The sequence below is a fragment of the Sarcophilus harrisii genome, chromosome 1, assembly GCF_902635505.1.
Source record: "Sarcophilus harrisii chromosome 1, mSarHar1.11, whole genome shotgun sequence".
NCBI classification, from domain to species: Eukaryota; Metazoa; Chordata; class Mammalia; order Dasyuromorphia; family Dasyuridae; genus Sarcophilus; species Sarcophilus harrisii.
The window spans coordinates 406130338-406142938 of NC_045426.1; the positions used below are offsets into that span (position 1 = coordinate 406130338).

Genomic DNA, 12601 nt, shown 5'->3' on the forward strand with positions numbered 1-12601 from the left:
TACCAAATCGTAAATTAAAAGGCAAAACAGTCACTTTTTTACTCCCAAGTCATCCAGGAGCAACAAGGTCTTATCTTGTTTATCATCAAAATCTACAGAAATATTTATATTTCAAACTTCAACATTTTAAAAAAGTACTTACCTATAATGTTGAGCACTGTAGAGTGATATAAAAATGAAATGAGCTATAGTCCCTACCTTTATGAATTTTACCTATCGAATAGGATAGGTACACAAATCATTATGAGGAATACTAAGGATGTGAGAAGCCCAAATAAAATGAGGGGGAAATATTAGGGGATGAAATTATAAGGAAGGGACGAGTCATCAAGGTGCATAACTAACCAGAAATCAGGGAAAAATTCATGGAATTGGGGCTAAAGAGTAGTTTCAGCAAGGAACAATAAATGAAGGTATAGGGACAGGATAAGATGGGATGTGAACTATGGGACAAGTAGTTCAGGTCAGTCTGACTGGCTTATAGCCATATGGGGAGACTCAACAGGAAAAGTAGGATGATGTTTGGTGATTAAATCCCAGAATGCCAGGCTAAGGCGTTTGAACTTTATGTTAAGAAATAGGAAGTCACTGAAGGGTTCTGAACAATAGAATAACACGATTACATCTGTGCCATATGGAAAATTAATCTGACAGCATTAAATAGAAGAAAGACAGGTTAGGAAGACTAATCCATCATGACAAAGACTTAAAGTAGCAGCCACAATGAAGGTAGTTTTAAAAACTGCCTTCATAACCTAAGAGCCAGGAAGAGAGTCTAAAATGGGCTTAGAGAGCATATTCTACTAGTCAATAGTGGAAATAAATGTCCTCAAATAGATCAAACCCTTCCTCTAAAACCAAAATAAAACACACACACACACTCTCTCTTTTTTACAAGTTAAATGGGTAATTTTACAGCATTGACAATTGCCAAACCTTTTGTTCCAATTTTTCCCTTCCTTCCCCCCACCCCCTCCCCTAGATGGCAGGATGATCAATACAGGTTAAATATATTAGAGTATAAATTAAAACTCTCTTGAGGTTTCGTCCTCTCTCTATCAAAACCCAAGTAAACTTTAAGAAAGGAAAACATATCTTCCTATATAGAAATTTCTCTCTTTTGCACTTGCTTTGATACTTTTCAAATCTGCTGATTCTATGGGAAATCTGAAAAGATAGTGTTGCCATTCTTTTTCCTCCACATTCAATAAATATACATTCTTCAATGTATCACAGAGCTAGATAGATTAGAAGGGAGCTCAGCAGTAAAGATTCTTAACCTGAGGTCCGTGGACCTGTAAATTTCAATGTATGAATCAGGAAAAAGAATTACAGTTTTCTCATCTCTAATATTAGTTCTTTTGAAATTTGAAGTATTTTATTTTTCATCTAAAAACATTGTTCTAAGGAGGTATCCATAGATTTTTCCAGATTGACAAAATGGGGTCCAGCACACACAAAAAAGTTAGGAAACAATCCTCTAGTATAAGCCTTATCTTTTTGGAAACATTTCTGATGAGAGGTCATTCATCCTTTATTTTAAAAGTTTTAGTAAGGAAGAACCCTCCCCCACTCTGTTTCTTCCCGATTTCAAGGAATATATTTCAGTTTGGATTGCTCTAATTTGTTGGGAAATTTTTCCTTATATCAAGCTGAAATCTGCCTCTTTCCCAAACAATGTTTCTCATTCTACCTTTTGGGGTCAAGCAGAAGGAGTGTGGATCCTCTTCAATATGGAAACCCCTGAAATACTTCATGTGATCACAAATTCAGAGTTGAAAAAACCTCAGAAAACATACAGTCCAGTGTTCTTGCTTTACAGATAAGGAAACTGAGCACTACACAAAATCAGTAACTAAAGCTGAGCAGAGCTATTTAGCAGTATATGATGTTAGGTTTATCTTTGTTAGGTTAAATATCTTCATTTCTTCAAATTATTTTTTGTATGGCAACATTTTGAGGTTCCTACCTGGTTATATTCCTATAATTGCTTTTCCAATTAATCTGTTTTTTAAAGTGTGGCCTCAAAACCTGAACACAGTAATAGCATCAAGTAGCTTTGGAAACAAATTACAACTAATCTTTTTTCTTTTTAATGTTTTATCTTTCAAATCAAAACAAATACTGAAATGTCTATTTATGAAAGGAAATTCCTGAGAACTCCTTAGATGCAGAGATTGTTTTTGTTTTTTTCTTTGCATAATGCTTAGTATAGTACTTGGCACTAAATATTTAATAAATACTTACCAATTGATTCAAAGTGATCCAAAAAGGAAATTGATACTCAGTTTATATAACTATAGTAACTTTTCAAATTTTTACTTTAAGTAAATCTAAACTGTTTCCTGATTTTTTACTATCTTAATATTCACATTTGCAGTCACATACTAGACTTCACAGACTATTAACATGCACTTTTTTTTTTTTTGGCTGAGGCAATTGGGGTTAAGTGACTTGCCCAAGGTCACAAAGTCAGGAAGTGTCAAGTGTGAGGCCACATTTGAACTCAGATCCTCCTGACTTCAGGGCTGGTGCTCAATCCACTACACCAACTAGCTGCCCCAACATGCACTTCTTTACACAAATTTGAAATCTATGTTTGGATTGCATTTTTGAGTACCTTAAAAAACACCAAAGACGTTTATAAATTCTTCCACTATCTGTATTTCTTCATGGAATTAATTACTAACCACAACAGATGAAGAACATATGAGCTAATGAAAACTAAAACATTATGGAATTACTGGAAAATAATCCTGATATGCTGGCTCACTTTTTTTTTTTTTTTTTAAGAAACTATAGAACAGCAGCAATTATTGGTCAAACAGAAAATGAGAATGGAAAAATAAACTAAGACTGAAAAAGCTCATTGCCTATTACCTTCCAAGGATAGAAATACTTCCAACAAATTCCAAAGCCTTCAAAAGTACTATGCATCACCCATAATAAAATATTTAGAAATATTTTAAAGGTTACTGGAGTTTACTGGAGTTTACAAAACTGTTTGGGGGAAGAGGAAGCCAAGATGTCAGGAAAAAAAAGCAGCAACTCACTCGAGTTCTCCCCCCAAACCCTCTGAACGCCTTTAAATAATGCCATAAAACAATTCCTAAAGCAGCAGAGTTCGCAAAAGAATAAAGTAAAATAATTTTCAAGCCAATGACAGCAGGAAAGGTCTGTCCCACCTGGGTGAGAGTAGAATACACTCCAGTACAGACAGCACTAGAACCAACTGGGCCCCAGCAAACGAGGAGCCACTGAATCAACAGCAGCAGCAGCTGCTTCCAAAACTCTCAGCTCAAACAGTAAGAAAGTTGAACATTTGGTCAAAAGGAAATAATGGGGTAAGACTCTGTTGCTTTGCCCATACTTTAGGTTGCAATCCTGGGTGGCAGTCCCCTTGCATGGGGGAGCACTAGCACACAGTGGAACTGGGATCCTTGTTTCCAGAGCAGAAAAGAGTGCTTTTGGTCACTCACAGGGCTGAGGACAGGCCAAAATAGTAAATAAACTTCTTCTTAGATCATATCATCTTGGAAGAACTGAAAACTTGCCAGGTCCCTAAAGTATCTCTGAAAAAAAGCTGCACAAACCTCTAAAGTTTGGGACAGTGTACCCTCTGGCCTGAAGCAGAGGTTTATTTCAACAAAGAGTTAAAAATCAAGTGATAAGTCAGGGAAAATGAGAAAACAACAGGAAAATATTCAGATCATAGAGAGTTACTATAGTGATAAAAAAGATCAAAACGCATTCAGAAGAAGATAACAAAGTCAAAGTTCCTATATCAAAAGCCTTCAAGAAAAAAATAGAAATTGGTGTCAGGCCATAGAAGAGCTCAAAAAGGACTCTGAAAATCAAGTAAGAGAGAGAGAGAGAAAGAATTGGGAATAGAAATGAGAGTCACAACTTGGTAAAAGAGACATACAGAAAAACACCATAGAGAATAACACCTTAAAACAAATGGTAAAAGAGGCACTGCAGGAAAAAAAAAAAGCTCCTTAAAAAGTAAAACTGACCAAATAGAAAAGGAGATATAAGAGCTCACAGAAGAAAATTTCTAAAAAATTAGCATTAAGCAAATGGAAATCATTAATTTCATTTAAAAAAAAAAAGCAAGAAACAATAAAACAAAACCAAAAGAATGAAAAAAAAATTCAAAAAAACCCCAGAAGATGTGAAATATCCCAATGGAAAAGCAAGTGACTTTTAAAACAGATTCAAGAAAAAGAACTCTGGGAGATGACTAAAAACCATTACATTGAATTCCCAATCCCTATAGTTATGCACACCTGCATTTTTGATTTCCTTCACAAGCTAATTGTACAATAATTCAGAGTCCGATTCTTTTTGTACAGCAAAATAATGTTTTGGTCATGTATACTTATTGTGTATCTAAGTTATATTTTAATATATTTTAACATCTACTGGTCATCCTGACATTTAGGGGAGGGGGTGGGGGGGTAAGAGGTGAAAAATTGGAACAAGAGGTTTGGCAATTGTTAATGCTGTAAAGTTACCTATGTATATATCCTGTAAATAAAAGGCTATTAAATTTAAAAAAATAAAAAAATAAAACAGATTCAAGAGAGATAATTTTATAACTATTTAAAACCTAAAAGCCATGACCAAATAAAAAGAGCCTAGATATCACCTTTCAAAATATTATCAAGAAAAACTGTCCTGATATTCTAGAATCTGAGGGTAAAATAGAAATTGAAAGAATCTGCTAGTCACCTACTGAAAGAGATCCAAAATTGAAAAAACCATGGAATATTATAGTGAAATTCCAACACTCCCAGATCGTGGAGAAAATATTGCAGGCAGCCAGAAACAAGTAGAATGGAATCACAATCGGGATAATACCAGATTTAGCAGTTTCTACATTAAAGGTTAGGAGGCTTGGAATATTATCTTTGGAAGAGAAAGTAGCTAGGATGATAACCATGAATCACCTCCCCAGAAACACTGAGTATAATCCTTCAGGGGGAAAAATGGGCATTCAATGAAACAGAGAACTTTCAAATATCCTTGGTGGAAAAACTTGGAACAGTACATACTCTACCCTGGAAGCAGAGCTATATTTTAACAAAGAATTAAATTGTTTACATTCTTACATGGGAAGATGACACCTGTAACTCATAAGAAATTTCTCACTATTAGGAGTAAATATAGAGGATTTTGAAAAAAAAATTTTGAAGCTAAATTGTCTATGCTCATTTCTATATTTGAAACATAGAGATACAAAAATAAAAGCCATTTTGCAATTGATAAGTAACCAAAAGAAATGAACAGCTTTCAGATGAAGTAATTAAAGTTATCTACCATATGAAAAAATGAAGAAATTAAAATTAAATCTCATCTTCTCAATAAAGTGAGATGAGGAGAGAGGAAGGGAGAGATTTTGGAACTCAAAAGGTTTTTTAAAAAAAGTTTAAAAAATTGTTTTTACATGTAACTGGGGAAAATAAAATAATTTTTTTAAAAAGGAAGTACATGACAAAAAAATATATAGAGAGAGGAAGTTTAGGTACCATAATTTAAATATTTTAAGATGTTTTAACATTATAAACTATACTAAATCACCAATGATTCTGTTGGAATTTAAGGCATTATTAGTGGACCTCAATTATAGGAACCAAATATATCTATATATAATTATATTATAATTACAAAACAAAATAAGGAATACTGATTGCTTAGTAAAAATAATAATAGCTAATATTTACATATATAGTTCTTGCTTCATATAAATTCAACTTAAGCAAAAGAACTGACATTACAGTGGTAGCTACTGTTACCACTGCCAGTACCAGATGAGGGACTGGGTGTGAGTCTTCTCAGGCTAGGAGAGAAGATCTTTGCCTATTGTTCCCATACACCCCACCAGTGTGTCTGCCACCAACTCTCAAGTATCATCTGCTCCTCCTTCTGCATTCTCCCTTCAGTTCCTGCTCCTCTCTCCCCAGTATCAGTGTGTTCTTAAACATTGAGCCACCTTGATCAGGGTTACACAGCTTGGAAGTATCAGGCTGGATTTGAACTTCGGTGCTCCTGATTCCAGGGCCAGTACTACTCATTGGACATGTACTTGGTCTCCTGATGAGCTCACACTCACAACTGAATGCTAAAGAGTTAATTTTTAAAAGCTGATGGCCCCAAAGTAAAGAATACCAGATGAATTATCTGGCATAAATTATTCTACTTCAGAGGATTACAAAAGATTGTGGACAAAAAGCTTCATGGATTGATCTTAGGCTGCAAGAGAATATATATGGTCTGAGTATCTTAAGGTTTATATGAAAACTCTAACTGGAATAGCAGTATCTCATAAGCCAGTGTTAAATAATGTTATATGTCCTGAGCAAGATCTAAAAGGAAAAAAATCTTTATTTTATTGCTTACTGTCTTGGAAAAGGAAGGAAGAATGGAATGTGGAATTTAAAACTTAAAAAAATGTTAAAACTGTTTTAAAATATGTAATTGGGGGAAAATATTTAAAATTAAAAAAGATTTTAAGATTTTTTTTTGTTTTGTTTTGTTTTGTTTTTGATACTTGGAATATTCAGCACGGTTGGACAAGGGAATTAAAGACCTAGCCCAGAATCAAAATTTCATTTAATAAGGAATGGAAACATTTTAACATCACAAAGAATATTAATTTTGCTGCCTATGTATAAGAACTCTTTCTTAAAATGTTGCATGCCTTTAAAAATATTTATTTACATGTTAAAAAACTTATAGAAAATCTCAGTGTCTTCTATGTATTTTAGAAACAGTAAGAAAGTTGAATAACTGGTCAAAAGGAAATAACAGGGGGAAGTACCAGAGAAATGACATTTTAAAAGCTACAGATGTCTTAAATTCTATTAAAAAAAACAAACAAAAAAACACCCACTTATAAACTACTTGGAGAGGTACATCTGTTTAAGTTACCAAAAACACAAATAATGCACATATGCACACATACTTACACAAGATATTATCATTTTACACATATAAAGACTTCTATTATATACAGGCAAAACTTAAAAAGTTTTTATTACATTTTCTCTTTTAAATTAAATTCTTTCCCCTCATTTTAGTTGCCAGATTTGTCAAACTCTACTCATTCATTTTTAGTTATAGGTCAATAAACTGAATACAATATCCTTTAATAGTATACATATAACACAGTAAAGCTGACTGACTGTACCTCCTCTTCCAACCTATATAATCAACTGGATTTTACTGGTGGTTTCTTCCAACCATAAAAAGGGGATTACCAAAAATCAGTTTTCCCAAATCAGACTAACTTCCATCAATTCAAAAACAATTCTGAAAAAATTCTGATTATTTGTGAAAAGCACCTAACCTTTCTTTGGAGAAAGATTTAGAAAATACGCAAAGCTAGCACCAAACTGCTTTTCTTTAGCTAGACCTACTTTTCTTCCTGAGCATTTTTCCCCTCACATTTAGTGTCTAACAGCTGCATGCACTTTGGACAATTAAAATCATGGATTCCAGATTATGAAGCTGCCTCAAAGTGAACATAGATTCAGGCTTGATTTATGAACACAACAGAATTTCTAAAATACATACACGCACAGGGACAACAAAAGAATTTTAAAATTGAAGTGAACTATAAATATGAAAATATTTTAAATTGATCATTTTATTACAAATGAGAGACTTCTCTGAAATGTAATGATATCTTCTAAAACTTAAAATGAAGATATAATTAGTTTCTAGTTTTAGAATGAAATTTGAATAACATAGTCTGAGTATATGACTAGCACATTCAAATACATTCTAAGTGACTTGACAGAAATTAAATAATGAGAATCCACCCTTCCATTCCCCCCTACCTTCAGAAACTCTCTTTCTAAGAAGCCAAATACTATAAGTCATCTAGATCTGAGAATACCTTAAATCTTACCTTCTGCATGTTTGGCTTGATACATCGAACAAAGAAAGGATTAGATGTGCTTAATGTGGCCATTAAGGAATGCAGAGAGTCCTATTGAAAAGGAAAAAAAAAAAGAAAAAGGAAAAAGAAAAAGCTTTTTTTATTCAGTTTCCTATTATTTTACCCTCTTAGTTTCTAAGCACCCCAGGCACTTCTAATAGCAGCCTTAGTTGACAGAGTAGACCTCTTTTTGAGGTATTTTCACTTTAAAAGACTAAGTTCAATGCAAAAAAAGAAGTCTATAAGAGACACTATTATTTATGTTGGGAGGCAAGGGGGAAAGCCTCATATATTATGAAGCCTAATCCTATAGAAAAGTATATTATTACTATAGCTACCAATCCAAATGATTATTCTACCTATATGCAAAACTAAGCCATTTCTTTTGTTAAAAAGCAGTAACAGCAAAACTTAAAAAAACAACAACAACAAAAAAAAAAAAAAACCCACAATTTCCCCATCCTAGTAATGCCTTCTTCTTTAGCATTTTTCTTTAGAAACATGATTGACTGCTTACTTTACTTACAAGTAACCTGAATGGAAAAGGACTGCCATCAGTTCTTGGTCAGGAAAAAGCAAGGGAGAGGGCAACCATTCTTTTCAACTGCTCTTTTAATTTTCAGAAAATGGGTATTCTGTTTACAATATAAAGCCTATAACTTTTTAGCCTTCATAAATTGGTCTGGTCTTTCTCTCCAGCTTTATATTACAATACTTTAACAACACAAATCTTGGCTTTAGTCAAACTACACTACCCACTGCCCCATAAACATCAAGTATCCTCCTGCTTCGACTTTTGTTCTTGTTTCATCTGCCCAGAATATACTTTTCACCTCTTAATAGGATTCATTCCTTTTAAAAGGTCAGCTCAAGTTTTACTTCTAGCTTGAAACTACCCTTCAACACCAGAGCCCAGTGGTTCTAATAACCTTTTCTTTTTCTGCATTCCTGAGGAAATGTGGCACTCATTTGGGACTCAAAATATGTATTGTCTTGAAAATACTTAACAAACTTTGTGGGGGCAGCTAGGTGGCACAGTGGATAGAGTACCAACCCTTAAGTCAGGAGGACCGGAGTTCAAATCTGGTCTCAGACACTTAATACTTCTTAGCTGTGTGACCCTGGGCAAGTCACTTAACCCCAATTGGCTTAGCAAAAACCTGGTTTAACTGGTTGACTGACGTCCAGTATGTAGGTATTGTTGTCTCAATTTTTAAATTTAAATTAAACTTTATTTAATTAATTTAAATTAACTTATATTTTAGTTTAAGTTTTCTGAGAAGAAAGGACAGCTAGCCTTTTGTATTCCTCCATAGTGCCTTGGCAACAGATCCTCAGTTGGGAGAAAACCTAGGATCACAGACTTGTAGTCAAAGGCCATCTATTCTTCTTCCTTTCCTTTTTCAAATAAAGTCAGAGAGGAAATAAGAACAGAGGCAGAATTTTATTTTAGGACCTTCATTTTCATGTTTATAAATTAGCACCAAAATGAGTGGGGAAAAAAAAGTACTCAAAAAGGCTATTCTACCTTTAAGCTTAAAAAAAAAATATATTTATCTAACTTTTATTAACGTAACATTACCATTCCTATCATCACTAGCATTTGCCCTATCACCACCATGAATAGCTATTCTTCTATGAAGTTGATGCCATTTTTTCCTGATTCTGGTCACTGTCATCTATTTATTTCTAGTACTTGGCTCAGTCCCTTCCATGTCATTACCCAATAAAATATCAATACAAAGGTTAAAAGCTTTTCCGATACCCATCTTCAGTTTCCGGAGCTCAGCTACCAATAAACTCCATTACATGACACTACCAATTCCCAAGAGTCATCAAACATTAAATGTCATGATTGCTTAAAATTATGCTTCCTGTTGAGACCCTGAACTCTGAAATTCCCTTTTCTGACCTTAAGACCTTTCTATTTCTTCAAAACCTTGATTCTTCTTCTAGCTGCTCTTCTATCATGATCTTCAAAGTCTAAGATTATTCCCTATTCTCCCATTTAAAGCTCTTTTAGTTATCACTTTACTTCTTATCCAGTCCTGACCCTGGGGTCAGTCACTTTAACAATACCCTCTCTCCTCTATCCTTGAATTCTTTATTCTGTTTACTTTATGCTATTTTGACCTTATTAACTCTTTCATCCTATCATCTATCTCCTTTTCCCCTCCCTATTACCAGCCATACAGCATGCTGCTTGAGGAAATCATTTGCACTAAGCTACCAATTTATGCAATCTCACTTCAACTTTCCTCCACCAATGATTTATGTTTCTCTTATAAACTTCCCTCCCATCTGTTACTTAGAGATATAAGCAGATCTCGTTTATTCTATTTTAAATTTTTTTTAAATTTCCTGTCATTTTTGGAAGAGAAAATCATGGAATCTCCTATCAGAAGGCAATTTTGATGCCAGAGAGTTTATAGTCAAAAAAGAAGTAAGAATAGTTTCTACAATATGCCATTTTGCTTCTAGGAAGGGATAGTCCATCACTTCCTAAGGTTAACCATTTCACTCTTTAGAGCACTCTTTGGAAGTTTTCTGCCTAAATATTCTTCTTTGCAACTTTCATCCACTTCCACTTAGAATGATGTCCCAGAAAAAAATAGTCAGCACATGCTACCTTCATTGCCTCACCTTCTACCTTATCCTTTTATCCTTTGAAGTTTGACATATATGCCTTGAACTCTATTATCATTGACTAAGATTTCCTTGGGAGCAAGAATTTTTGGGGGAGGAAAGGAGATGAAACATTTGTGTTCTCAAGACTTTAGCGCTATTGCTGGCACATAGTAGATACTTAATAAATGTTTATTAGACTGACCACTTAAAACTTTTCAAAGTCATAGGCTAAAGAATGACGTTTCCCTCTCCTTACCTTTATCTTTCTTGGTCTTTCTATCTCTGACACTGTGGAACCTCCTATTGTTTTGTACCTTATTCCTTTCTCTGGCTACACAACACTACACTATTATTGTTCTCCCTGGCTAACCAACCTACTTCTCCACAGAGTTCCAAGTACATTATTACCAAGACACTATTAGAACCTTAAACACAAAATATCAAAAAATGAACCCATTATTTTCTCCCCTAAATTTGTTTCTCCTCCTAAACTCCTGATTTTCTGCAACACTGTTGTTCTGGGCTACTGAGTTCACAGGGTTCTACCTTATAATTTTTCCCTCACCCCAAGGGATCCCATTATTTACTACATAAAATTGAATGTTGACAATGTCAATTTAGCTCCTCTTCAACTTTTTTTTCTTCAGTTTGTGATTACCCATATAATCTTGGTTCAATTTACCTGTGTTCTCTATATATTCCTTTTTTTTTGCCCAAGTGCAATGTTGATCCCTGTCCTCTTCCTCCCCTTCCCTATCCAGGCTTTCATGAAAGATACAGATAAATGGCAACAGCAACTCTTCCCTTTGCACGGCTTACATTCCCCTTCACCTAGAAAAAAATGACTCCACATCTCTGTCCACTGAAGTCCCTATGTTCCACTCAGATTGCAAGCAAATATGCTTTTTCCTGAGCTTCCTACTAATATCTTTCCAACAAAAAAGGGATTTCTTGCTTCTCAAACTTTACAGCAATTGTCCTAAACCTCTCCTGCATGTATCTCATTCTTAACTTAACAAATAAAGGAAATGTACAAATGTAAGAAATCTACCCCCTTGCAACTGAAGAACTTTCATAAATAGAACAATGATAATGTCATTTTGACTAAAAAGCTACACATTTTTATTATTAAAAATAAAAGGATTTTATTTTTACAAAGGATTTTGGTTGAAAATTAAAGAAAAAAAATCTCAATTGTAATACTTCCTGATGCACACACAAGTACCATTTTCAATTTTTAAAATGAAACAAATAATAAAACATCAGAGATATCTTAAACTAACCTTGAACTGTGAGCTGACAGTGGGTCTCTTGTGTTTACTTCCACATTTCAGGGTTTCCTGGTTATTTCGGCTTGAAACATGCTCAAATAGATCATAGATGAAATCAAGTCTAAAAGAGAAACAACAAAGTCTTCACATAAGTAATCATAAAATTATTATGCTTCATCTTCCTATGATTGTAGCCCTTTTTTAAATCTGATAACTTAAAGTTATTTACTGTAGTCTAAGTTAACACTATTTTCAAAGGTTGCAAGCTTATTATCAAGAACAGGTTAGCCATGGGAATCGTGCTATATAGTTCATCTATGTTGAGATGACACTTATTACTTCTGAGAACTTGGGCAAACTTCACAAGCCCCACAGGCCTCAGTTGACTCATCTATGCAATGAAAGGCTTTTAATGTTCCTTTCAGCTATAAATGACCTTTCTAAGTCTCCATTTTGTAGGTAAAGAATCAGAGGCAAAATAACTGTGTGAATCTCAACTTTTATACTTACTCACTATGTGTCTCTTGGGCAAATTTCTCCCCCAAGGGGATCTGTTTCATCAATAAAATATTATGGGAAAGATAAAGAAAAGTGTTTGGTTTTGTGTATACTTTTTATTTATTTAATTCTGCGAATATTGCCATCTCCCAGTAGAGTGCAAGCAACAACTTTTTTGATTTTATCTTCCTATATCATTCAGTAATTAAAGAAGCTCCAGAATCAAGAATATTCAAGTGCTATAATCTATGTACAGGGG

The 12601-nt window shown here is 34.0% G+C and overlaps 1 protein-coding gene across 1 annotated transcript in view; it reads right to left on the reverse strand.

Moving 5' to 3' along the window:
* The window catches only part of MYO10 (myosin X), a 220568-nt gene that overhangs the window by 74618 nt on the left and 133349 nt on the right, over positions 1 to 12601 (reverse strand). The window contains exons 18-19 of the mRNA XM_003759635.4: positions 11857 to 11965; positions 7916 to 7996 (exon numbers count right to left, since the gene is read on the reverse strand). Of these exons, the coding sequence (XP_003759683.1) occupies positions 7916 to 7996; positions 11857 to 11965 (190 nt within the window). The remainder of the gene's footprint in view (positions 1 to 7915; positions 7997 to 11856; positions 11966 to 12601) is intronic.